The sequence below is a fragment of the Manacus candei genome, unplaced genomic scaffold, assembly GCF_025592945.1.
Source record: "Manacus candei isolate 608988 ecotype Guabito, Panama unplaced genomic scaffold, ASM2559294v1 h1tg000017l, whole genome shotgun sequence".
Classification (NCBI taxonomy): domain Eukaryota; kingdom Metazoa; phylum Chordata; class Aves; order Passeriformes; family Pipridae; genus Manacus; species Manacus candei.
The window spans coordinates 26,575,729-26,592,765 of NW_026138065.1; the positions used below are offsets into that span (position 1 = coordinate 26,575,729).

The 17,037-nt window shown below is 44.5% G+C and overlaps 2 protein-coding genes across 2 annotated transcripts in view; both read left to right on the forward strand.

The window, feature by feature from the left end:
- The window catches only part of GALNT14 (polypeptide N-acetylgalactosaminyltransferase 14), a 96,065-nt gene extending 89,845 nt beyond the window's left edge, over positions 1–6,220 (forward strand). The window contains exons 14-15 of the mRNA XM_051783590.1: positions 4,441–4,560; positions 5,140–6,220. Of these exons, the coding sequence (XP_051639550.1) occupies positions 4,441–4,560; positions 5,140–5,298 (279 nt within the window). The 3' untranslated portion in view covers positions 5,299–6,220. The remainder of the gene's footprint in view (positions 1–4,440; positions 4,561–5,139) is intronic.
- CAPN13 (calpain 13) overlaps positions 5,650–17,037 on the forward strand; it is a 76,948-nt gene continuing 65,560 nt past the window's right edge. The window contains exon 1 of the mRNA XM_051783581.1: positions 5,650–5,716. The gene's annotated coding sequence lies outside the window, so the exon portion shown is untranslated. The remainder of the gene's footprint in view (positions 5,717–17,037) is intronic.

Sequence of the window (17,037 nt, forward strand, 5' to 3'; positions counted from 1 at the left end):
ATCATTAACAGCTTCTGGAAACCTGACATACTTCAGATAAAAAAAGCAGAAGGTGCTTTGACCTGGATACTCACACACATGCAAGCAGTCTCTGCAAGATGAATGTAAAGTTCAGGCATCTTCTAGACAAGCAAGGAAACATTAAGAAGGCTGTGGCATCCATTTCCTGGGCCTGCACCCCAAAATATCTGGTGTTTGGAGCTGAGTGGCTGCTATTGCATTTAAGTGGCATGTGCTTGACTCTTCCTGTGAAGGAAATGCAGTCTCATAGTCTGCCTGATACAGCTTTGATGCTCACCCCAGTTTGCTTGAGGTCCTCTGCTGACTAAATCTGCATTTTGGAGAACATTTAGCATCTATCCAAACTAAGTGTACCTCCTGAGACAACTCAGCCATAAACATTCTCTTCTGACCTTCCTCCCCTCAAAAGCCTTCGTTCTTCTTCATGAACACGTCCTGCCCCAGCTGTAGGCTGGCCAGAGCTGCAGGAGGCAGGCTGAGCTAGCAGAGCAGAGGGGTAGCAGTGGCACCTTGTGTACTTCGCTTTCCCTCTCCTGAGATGTGTGTAAGTGCCAGTTGCATCCCAGGGTCTTTTGATGAGAGGAGCACTTTGGTGTTCTTAGGTGACCCATGCAGTCACATGCCTTGGGAAGTCCTTCCCTCTGATTTTAAAAAGATAATTGGGGAATTAGATTTTTCCCAGCTTCTTCAGAAACATTTTTCTCTAGCTACTACCTTGGCTTTAGGGTACAGCTGACCTCTTACTCAGTAGCAGAGGCCTCTCTGTCACGTAATGCTGGGTTCCCATGGGACTGCTCCTCCCTAGGCTGAGGGGCTCCTTCCTCCATCTGTCAGCCAGGCTATGCCAAGCCGAAGGTCACATTTTAAAATAATTTCCTCAATTCATAATCATGCTGAGTAACAGTGACAGGTGCCTGCTCAAATGATGCTAAAGCCTTGAAAAATAATCACAAGCCTCAGATGGGGGGTTAGTGTTAGCTGAGGCTTTGGAGGAGGGGGATTGCTGGTGGTGGTATGCAGCTGGTAGCTCTGTTCTCCAAGCCCACCCTCTTCCTCCTTACTCCACCACCACTTGTGTTTGTCTTTGAAAAGGCCGGAAATCTTGATTTCAGTTTCACCTCGTATATCTGTTTTTCACTGGTGCTGGGATCGGCTCTAAGCCCTGATGGCATCTCTTCAGGCCAGTCTGCAACCCTGAAGCCATGCTAGCTCCTTGAAAATCTCATTAGGAGTACCATGGGCTACACTGTCCACCACAACCTCCATGGTGTGAAGCTCTTTTGTTGTTACTGCTGTGCTGGCCATGTCAGTGCTAGGGGTGTCAGGGTTTAGGAGATAAAGTAGTTTCTAATGGAAAAGAAGAAAAAGGCAGAAATTTTAATCCCAACTGCTACAAATAAGGAAAGATATGAGGTAAGATAAAAATTTACATGGCCATTTGCATGCATTTGAACTCAGAGCCCTTCATGGGTTCTGTGGTGTTCAACTGACTCCCCCCCTGTACCCCACAGATTTCTTAATTTTCTGCATCATTTTCTCTGGCTTTCATCTAGGACTGAGAGGGGACAAGACATGATTAGAGCTGGATAAAACATTTTCAACAGGACTGGCTTTCATAAAGAGCCATTCTGCCAAAATAGATGAGCTGTGTGAATATCTGTCAGTTGAGATAAAGACAGTAGAAGGACAGCCTAGGGGCAAGAGGGTAGGATCCAATGTCAGCTGTCGAACCAATGCATACATCTAGCTCTGGACTCCTCACTTGTTATGAGGAACAAAGCTTAGGAAAGATGGTTACCACCACCCTTTCTATCCCATGGACCATTGCTGAATGAGAGAATGGTCTTGCCTTGAGAGGATGTGAATATTGGGAAGGCTTGAACAGAGCCTGGCCTGGCAAAAAAGCACGGAGGACCTTTGTGAGGAGCAGTCCTCCATGAGGTACCTCAGTGAAGCAAGGAGGCTAAGACTTCAAAGGAAAAAAACAAAAGTCCCATGGCCTGAGTTAGTTGGGGGATCCAACATATACACAAGTCCAGGATTAACTAGCTGCTGCTGAGGAGCATCATGGATGCAGCTCCAGCCCTGTCCTGAGGTAGAATGACTAACAACTGGTTAAAAATGTAAAGCAGGTTTTCAAAGCAGCTTGTAGTAGCGTGGGCACCAAGAACAGATGTTGGAGCTTGCCCCGTAGGGTTTGGTTCTTCACAGATGCAGGAGTAATTTGGCACCTGATTTCCCAGGCTGGTGGTTTACACACAGCAGCTGACAGCGTGCATGGTTGGGATGTCTGGAATATGTTCACTGTAGGATCAGGTAAACTCTGCTCCATATGACAAAGAAGAACTAGTTGCCAGAAGGCCCTTTGGGTGCAGATTACAGCTTTGAAAATGAATGCTTGTTATGTGCCCAAATCCTGGGCAGCGCTCACTGAGAAGCCTGTGGGCAGGCTGTTCAGAAAGCCAGGTTTGATTTCCATGAGCTGGTGGGGAGTAGTGGGCTAAGAAGCACGGGGTATGAGGATCACAGTGTAAAATCCTTGTGGAGCTGGGTCTGCTGTGCAAAAGCGTGTTTTCCCTTCCAGGTGGCTAAGAACCTGAATCAAAGTGGGATTTATGTTCCCAGGAGTTAAATGCCTGTAGCTGTCTGTTTTGAAGTTGAGGAGAGGAGTTAGAGCTGCTGACGGTGACAAATACCAAAGGAGTGGAAGCGTTTCCCTGCTCTAATAATTCATGCTAGTGCAACAAAAAACCTCCACCATTCAAAGTCGGGAGAGCTGCAGGCATCCCAGCTCTGAGAGCAGGGCAGCCATTCTTCACATTCCCCTCCAGCACTTAGAAAGGGTTGAAGTCTCCCAGGAGCACCTTTTACCCTTCATTTTTCCAGCCTCAGCCTAATAGCCATATGTTTGAGCTCTGCCTTCCCCTCCATTGCCAACACCACTGCTCACATCACTTCTCACGGAGCTTTGGCTCTCCATATCTGAGCTCTGAACTGTTTTGCTTTCTCTCTGCACCTTTCCTTTCACAGCAGGTTTTGCGTTTTCATAGCCTGTACTGTGTCAAAGCATCTGCCTTGGCTACTGGGGGCTGTTGCAGAAACCCTCTTGCTCCCTGGCCTTGTCTCTCCAGCAGGGTTATTGCCCTCTGACAGTGAAGCCAGCCTGCTCTTTGTCCTCCAGTCCTGCTCACCTGCCCTGCCACAGTTCAGAAACCTGCTTTCCATTTGCTCCCACTGCTGCTCACCTGACTGCTCAGAACCATTTACATAGCAGGAGTTGATCCTGCTTTGCACCCTGGCTAGGGGCCCTCAGAAAACCCTTCCAGCCCCGCTCTTTCTAATTTTAAAGTTGATGCTCACACAAAGTTATAAGCAAAACAATTGTTCCAGAATTCTCCCTCCAGAGTTATGCAAAAGCCTGGTTTGCAGTTTCCCATCAGCCAAAACAGCTCTTGTCTATTTGTGTACTCACACAAATAGCAAGGAGACAACTCTTGCTTGGGATCCTCTCAGGAGCTGCTTTTGGGTAATATGAACACTGGTAAATGATAGGAAAGTTCAACTGGAATAAACATTGAAGTAAACTTCTGTGAAATACTCCTGGGCTATGTATCTGTACATGCCTGATGCTTTGTTGTGCACATTTAGAAATTCTGGTCAAACTATCAGCTACTTCTCTTTTTTCCCAAGTAAAACATCCAGTAGTGAAAAAGAGGGTAATCCCAGAGAGCCCCTGTTGTTTGGTAAGCATCACACTGGGCAAAGTCTCTGTTCCTCCAAAGTTTATTTCTTAGGCTGAGAAGCTCATAAGAGAAGGTGAACATGAAAAGCAGTATGAGGAAAAAACCTTCAAGACAGCCCAGAGGAACAGAAGTAGCAGTGGTCATCGCAAACCAGTACAGCAAACCTTTGGAATTTGCTCCTGCTGCCTTGATAGAAAGCCAAGCTTTATCCCTGATTTTTGTTATATTTGGGAACAGAATCCTAGGAGTTGCAGACATTTGCTTTGTATCACCTCTCCCACCACCAGCTGCAAAACATTTCTGCTGCTCTTCCCTGGAAAAACAGGATTCCACATTGTGTGGTTAGTAGTATTTCTGCGTCTCTTTTGCTTTTTTCCTATCCTTTTTTCCCCCCAACCACAGCCCAGTTCTAGCTATGGAATCTTTTGTCTCATGAACCATTTTCTTCCAAGTGCTTTTGTAGACATTTTCTTTGGTACCTGCAGTCCCCCAATAACAGCTGCAGTTTTGGGGAGGCTTGAAACAGTGACCTGTCCTGGTGCCTCTTGAAGTCAATGATGTTTGTGCTTGCCTTCAGAAGGGGCAGGATCCAAGCCAAAGTGTTGGTTTTCTGGGTAGAAGAGTACCAAGAGTCAACACTGATCTCTCACCTCGCTTTTTTTCTTCCTCTCTGCAGGAATGGACATACACGTACAACCACCAAGTCCGCCAGCAGCAGCTGTGTCTGTCTGTGTACACGCTCTTCCCTGGCTCCCAGGTGCTGCTGTCACCTTGTAAAGAAGGTGACAACAAGCAGGTGAGCCCTTTCACTGATCCCCCATTTTCTTTGAGATTCCCTTTCTTTCATCATAGTATTACTGCACAGTAAATGGCCCGTGTGTTCTGACTTCATCTGGGAAGCACAGTCTATTCAGGAGTACAGACTCTGGCCTGTTCAGCCCTTTGCCTCTTAAATGAGTGTGTTGATAAGGACGTCTATTAGTGAGGGTGGTGATCTGGATACTTATCTGCAGAAGTCAAACCCAAACTGGCAATTTAGTTCACACGGGCTGCCAGTCAGGCAGCAGATGCTAACGTTTCTCTGCACTTAATCACTGAGCTGGCATTTGAACCAGTGACCTGGGGAAAAAGCTGTTAGTAATGTATTATCTTCCTGAAGCCAGGCAGAGGCCGAGCTTAAATGAGTGTGCTTCTGATGGGAAAAATGCTCAGCGTGTGCTCTGCTTGGTGCGAGTTTGGGGACCTTGTGCTTCCCAGCATCAGGCCACAGAGGCTTGGTGACAACGGTCCTTTTGATGCTGGAACAGTACAGTAAAAATATAATGGGGTGGAAGCTTGTTCATCTGTTTTTCCTCTCGTGTGTCTCTCTCCTCAGCGATGGGGTAAAGTTGGGTCACACATTGAACACATAGCCTCACGCTTCTGTTTGGACACTGAGACGATTGGGGACACGAATGAAAGTATTAAAGAGCTTGTCATCAACCCTTGTGAGAGCACAGCCATGAGTCAGCGCTGGGACATGGTGATGTCTTGACTTGCTGGAGGAGCTGCACGGCAGGGACGGGCACTGAGACGTTGCTACACGCAGCCAAGATGCACCAGCTGGAGCTCAAATGCAAAACCACTGGGGGTCTTTGTGTGCTGTGGGGCAGAAGAAGAATCGTTCAAATAAAAATGGGACACAGCAGTCCAAGTTGAACAACGCATTTTGACTCTAAGGCATGCAGCTGGTATTGGCCTGTTGGCAGTCATGCATTCAGAGAGAAGGGATGGCAAAAAAACAAGCTTGAAATGTTTTAAAGGGATGCTGGGGCTCCTGCTATGGGCTGTATAGAACTTCAGTGTGCACAGTATTGGTTATCCACCTGAAAATGCAGGTAGAAGAGCCTTGAAGACCAAAAGGAAACTTGGACTGAGCAAAGCAAGCATCTCAATAGCTTTTGAGGGTTGAGGTGGGTGCACAAGGTGGGATGTGCCAAGGGATGCTAAGAAACATCTCCAGGGATCAAGTGGAAAACACTGAATTATCTTTGCACTTTTTACTGCTGTGGATGTTTTTGTCTCTGCAGACAGCATGGGTGGAGCCGTGTTGCACGTTTGAATTTGTACCTAATCCACGTACATGTTGTGTATACAGAGGCAGAGCAGTCATTTATGTCTGTGGCCAGGATCAAAACAGCAGGTAGTGGGGGAATCCTGCTTTGTGCTAACTGCACATAGGGCTTGTTGAATCTCCAAAGCCCAAGCAAACAGAGGATTCAGTGTGTGAGATTAAAGGATATAAACTGCTGTGAAGCTGGGAGGAAATGCAGTAACATGATTATTTCTTCTCTCTGGAGGCCATGGGTCGCTGAAAACTCCCCTATAATCTCTCTGTGTCTCTCTCACTGCTTCAGATCTGGACTAAATCAAATTTTCACTTTTATTCCATAAAAGTAATATTTTTGGTAATTGAAGGTAATTGTGTCATATTTCTGTTTCTCAATTTCCAAACTACAGAAGAGGGGACTGCCATGAAGTGCTGCTACTGAAGCGATGGTGAAGGTAATTAAAATTAGAAACTACTCTGAGAAAGGAAAAGGGATATTACCTGGTTTTGCTTCCCAGGTATCTTCTAGTCCAAGATATGAAGTACTGAAGAAAAGGTTTGGGATTCCCCAGTCACACTGTGAGCAGGGAAGTCTGTGTCATGACATAGTCTCTTTCAAAGTCATTTAACATAGGCAGACCTGGCAGAAATTATTTCTTCAGCTTTTGGAGATAAGTCGTTAACCAGAGGTCGTGGCAGGTGCTATCAGTATGTGGGAGTGAGGTGTGACTGCCAAAGGACAATAGGACAGACAACCTCAGAAAGGGTCTTAGGCATAGAAGACTGGAAGGTTGTTTCTAGCCTGTCTTTCAGGGCAGCTGCCACTACAGCAACAGATAACAGGCAGTGGATCTCCAAGAGCTGTGCACACAGCTCTTGTGAAGTAAAAACTCTCAGAGAACTTTTGCAGTGCGAAAGTCAGTGCGACTTGAAAAAGAAAAATATAGTTTGTGTCTCTAAAAATACTAGGGTTTAATGAAAATCCTATCCTTTTTTTCCCTTTGCTGCAAACTGTAGGTAAAGCACCATAAGCTTTAAGCCTTCAAGCGCTCTCAGCATCCCTTTCTGAATAAATTGCTGGCGTTCAGGATTTTACTGCCTCAGTTTCTCCTCCCTCAGTGCTGGGAGAAAGCCATATGTGTAAATCTCTCCCCGGCTTTAGAGGCAGAACCAGTGTAGCTCTTTATGTACAAAAGGTCGAAGTGCAACATGCTTTTCATGTGCTGCAGTGATTACTAACCTCATCAAGCTCCCTTGGTGCACGCCTCAAGGGCCTCTGTTGTAAAAGGGCTGGGGCAAGCTGTCATTTCATGGTAGGAGGTGGCATTGTTTCCATGCCACCACTTTGCAAAGGAGACAAAGGGAAGCACTTAAAATGGAATGGACCCATTTCAAAAAGAAGGGCTGTGACCTTGGGCTTCTTCTATTTAATTGAACAGGGAAATATCACACCTACTTCTCACAATAGTGGTGTCAGGCAAGTGGTAGTGATTCCCAGTCTAGTGCATACAAGGGAAAGGACTTCCCAGGAGCTTGAAGCTTAACAGGTTCACACCTGTACGGTGCCTACAGCCTGGGACTGCCCAGCTGCTGGCACTTCGATTCTGAAAATCTTGGCGTTAGTTTTGAAGTCCAGCACCTGCCAGGTACACTGAGCAGGACCTCAGACCTATCTAGCTCTACTGTTTTCCAACAAAGCTGAAAATACCTGTTCTACTGACAGCCAAAGCTCTCTTTGCCTTAGCAAAAACAGCTACCTCAGGACTTGTGTGTGTGTGCTCGAGCACAGGGACCCATGGGAACTGCAGGGATGTATTCTAGGAAGGAATCGTTTGACCAGCTTTTCAGCTCTCTTGCCTTTTGTGAAACACAAATGCTATATCAAATCCCTCTTATTCCAAAACATGCACTAAGGTGATCACTGTGAACATGTTTGGGGGCAATGGAAGGCAGGCAGTGGGGAGGGCGACATCAGGAATGGTGTCCCCTACGAGAGAGTAGCAACTAAGTTCAGCTGATGAGTCTCTTGCAGGCCCAAAAGCCACCTAACAGACCTGGGTAAAGCAGCCACTTGGCAAGCTGGTGATTGTGTCTCACACATATATCAGCTGTAACCCTTAGGCTACAACTTATGGTCCAAGAAATGAGATTATCCCTACGGATCAGCAATGTTTTCAGAGAAGCCTGAGACTATCAGCCTAACTCCTGGGAAGGTTTATATAAGCTGGCAATGCTCTGGCAGTCTCCAGAGTGAGCCCCACTATGGCATTTAGCAAATCTGCTTAATATCCCTGCAGATACCTTGCATCATGTCAGGGGAAAGGTTAACTGCTGCTGAAATCCAACGCATACCTTTAGGTTTATTTCACTTATTAAAATAGACTGAAGACAGGTTTTTGCTTTGTATTTGTTCCTTGTGTAGGCCTTTATTTTCATGCTGTGAACAGATAAATGTGACGGATAGGTATCTAGATGGGCTCCCATGCCAATACTTTTTAAGCCCTAATGTCATTTGGTAATAATGCTTTTTGGTAACATTTTGCACTGCCTTGGAAGAAAATAAGATAAAGTAGAAAATATGATTCTAATCCTGGCTGTCGAGCTTTTTGACAGTCTTTATGATCTACAGGTAAGTCATTTCTTGTGCCTTGGAAAAAATTAGATTCAGAACAGGAAACTTGGGGCTAGAACTACTACTGGCTTTTAAAGAGCCAACTAAGGCTATTAAAAAAAAAAACACATCAAAAAGACCCAAAATAAAAATTCAAACAAGCACCACCCCTTGCATCATGAAGGAGATCTGTGTTCCACTGAGAAAAAATGTATCTGGTTTTAGTTGGGCTGGAGAAGTCTTGCAGTCCTTATGTTGCTGATTATGTGATTTCCAGGTATTTTGTGTTCATCTTCTCTCTGTACCATTGAGTACCATAAGATAACAACAAAAATCATCAGTGCTTGGAACCTCAGGTTACAACTTGGCGAGGTAGTAATTTAATAGTAGAGATGGAAACTGAATTCAAAGGTTTTGATTATCCAGCAATGCAACAGGAAAATAGATGGATGGATACTGATGGTTCAAGCAGCAGCCCTGAGTGCTAATCCCTTCTGCTTCTAGGAGTGGCTTGGGATAGCTTACTTCATTTCCCTGCAACAGCTTCCCAAACTTTTAGTGAAGACTGAATGTTTTGAACAGAGAGAAAGCCAAGGATTAGTTTTTGTTGCATGCAATTCCAGCAGTACTGGACTGGCAGTCTCTAGAGCTAGTAGCTCCATGAACCCTTTTTATCTGCCTGAAGAGGGTCTGATTCAGATGGAGTTAATTTTCTTCATAACAACCTGTAATGTCCTGTGTTTTAGACTGGTGAACAAAACGGTGTTGATAACACACCACAATGTTTTAGTTATTGCTGTGCCTGCGCAGTGTCAAGGCCTTCATCTCTCACCCTGCTAGGTAGCAAGTAGGCTAGGGTTGGGGAAGAGGGTTGAGAGGCAACACAGCTGGGACAGCTGACCCAAACTGACCAAAGACATCATACCAAATAATGTCACACTCAGCAATAAAACTGGGGGGAATTTTACTTCGGGAGGTGTTGCTTAATGACCTGCCTGAGCATCAGTCTGCAAGTGGTGAGTGACTGCCTTTGCATCACTTGGTTGTTTTTGTTTTCTTTCATTTTCCTTCACTTATTAGACTGTCTTTATCTTTACCCACAAGTTTTTCTCATTTTTGCCCTTCTGATTCTTTCTCCCATCCCATTTGGCGGGGAGTGAGGGAGTGTCTGGGTGGGGGCTTAGCTGCCAGATGAGATCAACCCACCACACTGCCCTAAGCAAACCAAGGTCTGTAGTATGTCAGGATTCAAGGCTCAGGCTCTGATCACAACTGTGCAGTAGGATCTGCGCTGCTCAAATTTCTGATCTTAAAAGCTTTAGTGAAGAACTGTGGGCTAGGATTGTTGGTAGAAGTGGTAAAGGAAGGAAAGTGAAGCAGATTGCACACAAGCAGCAGAAGAAACTGTAGCTCATTAATGTGCTGGCTAAATTAATTTTGAATGATCAGTCCAGCTCCAGTTTTAATATGCAGCTGCTTTAGACGGCCAAAGAGTTTAAGAAAGCCTGGTGTGAGTGTCCAGCTTATGTTGAGACTTAAGTGGAATTTTCCCAGATTTATAGATGTTTTCCAAATGTCCACTGTCGTATTACTTGCTGGAAGTGCCTTCAGAACCCCATAAGAATAAAAAGCTGTTGCAAGCTACCACCTCTCCAACTGAGTCTAATTAAGTTTCAAGTTGAGCTGCATTTTAGCTTAGAGCTGATGAAAAGCAACATGTAAATTTGCAGGTAAGAATGCTGCTTTTGTGGTGTAGGGGACTGTTTTGTTTTTTCTGGTATTACTTGGGCTCTGAAGAAATCCAAGCTGTTTGAGTGCGATGTACAAAAGAAAACATGACTGAGTTTCAAGACTGAGTTTTGCATGAGCACCCATCTAGTAATTATCTATCAACTGTCCATATCAATGAGTAATGTCTCTCATTTTCCTGTGATTTATATGAAAGAAGTGTCCTGACAAGATATTGCTACTGCACAGGGTTAAATTCAGTTGTAAAACCAACCAACCAACCAACCAAGGAGGAAAAAAAGGAGAAGGAATGTTCATAGCTTGTATGTAACCTGATACATGCAATAAAAGAAAGATATTGCAAAATTAGAACTCTTCCCAGGCTGAAAGGTTCAGGTTTATAACAGCACCAGAGCACAGTCTGCCTAACCCTCAGTTTTCTTACTAAGACCATGTGCCTCTGCAGTCCTCCTGTGGTCCTTCAGAGAAGCCATACTTCTGTCAAGTATTAAACATGCACTGCATGGTCCCAGCTCTGGCTGTGGCTTAGTGATCCATGTGTCTGTGTGTGTGTCTGCAGCAGACAGTGCCTCCTTCTCTCAGCTTCTGAGAAGTTGTCTGAGCTTATTCTAATGGAGATCAGCATCCTGGTGCTGTAATGGTGTTCTTGCATTTGAAATGTTTTCAGAGGAATCAGTGTTAGAAACATTCTGAGCAGTTTTCATGTATTCTGCTCCTGCTGACAGTTCCTGGATCACCCCCATGTACATCCAGACTATGTTCTCTTACAGAGATGATTGTTTTCTCTAAATGCACAATCAGACCCAAAGTATACATGTAGTCACAACCAGATCCAAGGGTGTTACTAACATTAGCTCTGACCCTCTTGGCCTAAGCCAACACAGTTTAGATAGTGATTACAAATTTTACTGGACTTCAGCTGCCTGAGGCCACTGACAACAAGAACATACAGCACTGATATCTCATAAGAAGCAAAAGAGCATGTGGTGTTGGGAGAGAATGCTCCAAATCCTCATCCCGAGGCTACTTTCACCTCCTTACTAATCTTTGGGAAGTTGACCTGGGGAGGGTTGTGCAGAAGGTAAGGTGAATGGGAGTTTTCCTGGAGATTTGGCAGTTGTGGGAAGCACAGGCAGGTAGTCTGATTGACACCTGAACTGATGGAGGGCAAGGTGGGTGGGTTCACAAGATGCACAGTAAGTTGAGGAGGTGTGAGGCTGCTGCAGCAGATCAGGTGAGACTGTGGAGTAAGCCAAGGGCATTACATATCATGTGAGCATGAAAACACCTGCTCCCAGGAGTGCAGAGAGCCTGGGTGGATCTCGGATCAGCACCCTACGCTTTGAGGGGTTTTTATTTTGACTGATAAATGATCCAGTGCTTGAAATGGCTGCCCCACAATGCTGTAGGGGGTAAAAGAAATTTGCTTATCTGGTCACAACATACTCTCACTTCTGTTAATGAAACTGTTGTTAGAGTGGCAACGGCTTATTCAGTGCCTTGGATGTGAAACCTTGATTTGGACACGGCACATATGTTGATAACAGGCATTACTTGTCCTGTCTTTGCAGCTTTGCATTGCCAAACACTTGGTATGTTTGCAATGGATCCTTGGCTTGAAAGATCACAGCCACTGCATTCTGAAATTGATTTTCTTCTATGGAGAGATGTTTGAAGCAAAAACCAATTTGGTTTGTATAAACTACATTAGAGATAAGAAGATACCCCTCAGAGTGCTCAGGATCACCTTTGAAGCCATTTTCACCCTACCATGAATAACAAGTTCCACAATAAAAAGTATTTCTTACAGCTGATCTGATCTCTACCCATCCGTGAATTAGCTCTGAAATGAGATAAACCTATCTGCTGTAATTCAGGACAGGTGTATCGTACTTCCCAATCATATTACAGAGACTCGTGAGGCCTGGTGGTGTAACCCTGAACACATAACTGGGGCAAGTAAGGCAGCTTTATCTGCTTTAAGGGACTTGCCTTCTAAGTAAGATGCTGCGCTGCTCCCGCCGCCTTCAGCTGGTGTGTGAAATTCTACCTGCACTGCTAGTCAGTAAGTGGTACCTGTGGAGGGTGACACGTGTGGCTTGCTTTTCTCTTTGGATAGATTCAGTATTGGGTCTGGCTGAGATGGAGTTCATTTTCCCATAGCAGCCCTCACAGTGCTGTGCTGTGCATTGGTGGCTAGAAAGGTGTTGATAATGCAGCAGTGTTTTGGCTGCTGCTAAGCACTGCAGGCTCAGCATCAGCACTATTTCTCCAACGTTCTACCCCCCCATCAGTAGGCTGGGAGTGGGTAAGATCCTGGATAGGGAACACAACCAGGCCAGCTGACCTGAATTACCAAAGGGATATTCCATACCATATGACATCAGTTCAGATATACAAGCTAGGAAAAAGAGGAGGAGGCATTCATTATTTACAATGTTTGCCTTCAGAGCAACCACTACAGTTGCTGAAGCCCTGCTTCCCTGGAAGTGGCCAGGCATGGCTTGCTGGTGGGAAGTAGAGATTAAACCTATTTCTTTTCTCTTTGCTTGTGCACACGCAAACTTTTGGTTTTGCCTTAGTAACCTGCTTTAACCTACAAGTTGTTTTCCATCTTATTTTTCTCTCCCCTGTCCAACCGGGAAGGGGGAGTGATAGAATGGCTTGGTGGCTACCTCGTGTCCAGCCAAGGTCAACCCACCACAGTCTTGTATCTTCTTTTTCCCTTTGTCTGATTCTGTCCTTCCAGTCTGGTCCTCAGCTGGTGCCAGTTTGTTTAGGTAGTGTGGCAGCCAACCTACAGAAAGACCAAAACAGAAAATATAATTTAAAATGAAAAGCAGGGAGGGAAAAAAAAAAACCAAACCACAACAAAACCACCATCTTTCCCTCCCTCCCTTCTTCCCATCTCTTGGTTTTTTGTAATAGGCTTTCCTGATGTGTACTAGGATCTAATCTGTAGGATATTGAAGAGGTATCAGGGCTTGAGATACTACTGTGGTATTGAAGGTATAGGTGCATTTGCAGTCCAACTCCGGGCTGGAGTCATCCCCTCTCTTTCCCAAGTACAAGGTTGTCAGCTCCAGTTATTGTAAGACTGACTGGGTATGGTTTGTGGGTCCTGCGTTGCTGTTTTCCCTTGGCAGGAGTGTCAGGTTGGCTCAAGAACACTGATAAGTTTCCCCAAACAGGAGCAGATGGGACTCCTAGCAGTAGATGCCAAGTCATGTTGTCCATGAGACAACAGGGAAAAAGACCCTGATGAACCAGGCCTGGGGCTGGCACTGGTTGTTCTGCTGGGAACGGTGACATTCACAGCTGAGTATGTTGCCTTTGATGGCAGAAAGCAAATCTTCTGTTGTTTTGACTGTATGCAATTGTGGAAATGAAAGGTGCCATATTCATGTATCATGATAATTAATGGCAGTTGTCAAAAGGTGCCGAAGAACACAAGCATCCAAAAGGGAAAGAAAATCATGGTGCCTCCACTGGATTTTGTAAGAAGTATCGGGATTGGGGGAGGAAAAAGAACTTTTTCTGACCTCAACTTTTTGTGGCAAATAATAATGGTAGCAGCTGTGGGTGGGTGGATGGGCATGAAGTGACCAAGTGTTACCCAGTCTGTGATTTAAAAGGTCAGCGCTGAGCTGCTTTAATGTGAGGCAATGGGGAGTTACGAGCTTTGCTTCCCATGTCGTATGTCCTGCGTGCTCAAGTGTGCGGGGTTGTGCAGGGGCCCTTGGAGCCCTATCTCTGCAGGCTGTGGAGGTTCCATCAATGCTGGTTGGTGGAAAGTCCCTGTTGGTGTGCTGTGCATGCCTGGTATGACATGCCTGCTCCTGGGGGAACCAATGCCAGGCTCAGCACAGCCAGTGGGAGCCCATTTACCTTTGGCAGGACCCAGATGGAGCAGGAAGCCAGGTCTGTTCAGGCAGTCTCAAGTTGTTTCTTGGAGGCTGCTCTTTCGAGGGCACTTGGCCGCCTGGTGCATCCTGCAGTCTACTTGTCAGCATATTATCAGCTAATTTAAAATTACTCAAACAAGCCCTTATCAGTGCATGAGACCAAAGGGTGTTAGTGGGCATAATGACAAGGAAGGTTTTATGAACCACTTCATAAAGCCAAATCCTCAGAAACTATTGAGGCTGTAATTAGATTTGAGGATAATAAGATTTTTTTTCCTCCTCTTTTTTTCCCCTCTTTTTTTTCTTTCTGGTAGCAAATCAAGGAAAAAATTGAAGCACTCGGTTAATTCTTGTGTATTCGGAGTGTGGCTCCAGGCTCTTTACTAACACAAAGGGATTACAACTTGATATCAAGTACCCTGGGAGAAGTGTGAGCATGAAAGTACAGTTGTGTTTTGCTGTAGACTATGTGGATCCCTTATGTACGTGCCTTGAAAATGCCTCCCAAGGCTTAGGAGCAATTAATAATGAAATCAACTAATAACAAGATCTGCAATGCAAAGAGAAAACTAGCCAGCATTTTGTTATGGGGAGAAAATGAGCAAAGCAGCAGGGGACATGCTGATCGTGTCTGATTCATGTCATCTCTATAATCCCAGCTAAAGTTTTAACAGCCCAGGAAGATGAATTACCCAGTCTAACCAACACAGGGATCAGCATGGGGTTTATTAGAAGCAGGCTATCATTTAACAATGTCAGGAGTGTATTTATTATTAAGCAGTAGACTCCACAGTCTAAATGGAAAACCATCACTCCTCCTTAGACAGCGAACAAGGTATGTTCATAAAGCCAAATGGCCAATATAGTGTGTGCTTGCACGAACACAAATACTAGGTCCACTTTACTGGACCTCAGGGCTTTCTATGTCGAGCTAGACACTAATAAACCAAAATGTTTGAAGCTACTGGAGGACAAAGCTGTACACCATATGCTAATTCTGACTCTCAGAACTCCCTGGTGACTTCACTCCAGTGACTTGGTAAGAAACTAGAGAAAGGATTCTAGGTTCAGCACAGAGGGGTTGGTTCAAAGCAAATGCTTGTGGGCCATGGTACAAAAAACAAGCAAGAAAACTCTGCACAAGCAACTAGATTTTTTATGCACTGTGTACTTTCAGCCTAGGCATTGCTGAGTCCTTCCTTTTTCTTTGAGGCCAATGCCCTTGTCCATAGGAAGAATCAGTCAGTAAAATGTATGGTAATACACAGCAAACATTTTGGGTTTATTTATCACCACATTAAGGTACCCAATATGGAAGCATAAATAATATAGTTCAAGTAAACAACCACTTAAATAGTAGTAATATTTTAAGCTGGATTTGTGGGAAAGACTTGTGGCTGGCCACATTTTCAGTCCAGCTTCACAAATCCAAAGTGTTTCTGGACCAACAAACATACAATGCTCTCAACCTGTAGCGTGGCCAAACAACTCTTACTGTTTCACAGTTCTGCTGTTGCTGCACAACCAAATAGCAATCCCAGCAATAATCTTTGGTCAAGAAGTGGGAAGGAGTTAGTGGGCGCAGCCATCTCACTGATGTGACTCTCTGTGTTTGTGGACTGCCACAATTGGCTTTCAACTTCACCCAAAAAATCTTGTCTTTGCAATTTATGAGGCCTTTTCAGCCATATTTTTAACATGCCCTCCTAACAGCCCTGTTTGGGAGATATCTTGAAATGTGACAAAGTAGATTTTCAAAAATGTAGAAGCTAAACTGCAGAAGGAGATGAGAGCTTGGGCAGGCATGGAGCAAACATGCTGGACTACTTTTAAGTTTTACGCTTTATTTACCAGCTATCTGGGAATACCTGGTTTAAGCAATATTATACAAAGTTTAAGCAATATTATACAAATTTCTTCACATCAATTAACTTCTTTCTTCTCTCAGTTAGGGATTTTTGAACATAGTAGACTGGAATTGCAGGATGTGGATTATGCAGAGTTAATGCTGATCTTTAAACCTACTCTTCATGAAAAGTTGCTTTGTAAAAGAAAAACGAACCAGTTGACTTGGTTCCAGAACTTGACTGTTCCAGATTCTCGCCATGCATTTGGAAAGGAACATACCTAATGTCCATTTGAATATATTTGCAACTGAAGTCAGTGCTTTGCATCTGGCTCTGCGAGGCCACATATCTTTTTGTCTGGACTGTGGATCTGCAGGGTCTTGCTATAGCAAGACTTTTTTCAATTTCTCTCACTTTCAGTGCTCAGTTCGTCCAATCAAATTTAAAGTCTTCTGTGTTTCATTGCCGTTCCCATGAGCTACTCCTACTACTGACCATAGTCTGTCACTATTCCCTGAATTCCCCATAACCATATTCCCTGATCAAGTCATAAAAGCACATATGATATCATCTCAACAGGAATGATTTTCATCTAGGTGTGATGAATACCTCTTGCACTCCAATAGCTTGGATTCGAGCCATGCATAATTTTTGCATTAATTATGTCATTACTGTTTAATTGCTGCAATTAACAGCATCACTTTTTCTGAGCCATCACTGTCATCATGTGGCCTCTACATTACACCTGTTGGGGCACCCTATGCTGATTCTCATGTATGGGATGTCCATATAGATAATAAATACACGATTTCCAAGTAACAAGTCTGTTGTCTGCTGTAATTGTAACTGTAAGCAGAAAGGCTTTCTTCTGAGGATATCAAAGAGCTGTGTTCACCTGGCCACAAGAAAGGGAGTACCTGAGTTACTACTCCTTCTTTGTGAGGGCACCTAAAACCCTGCAATATGGTGCTTCTCTGAAATGGTCATTTTTTATGTCCTCTCTGTGGAAATTCAGATGGCTACACAAAGTACAGGAAAGCTGGCATCAGGTCTTGACCTGAATTTTTAAGGA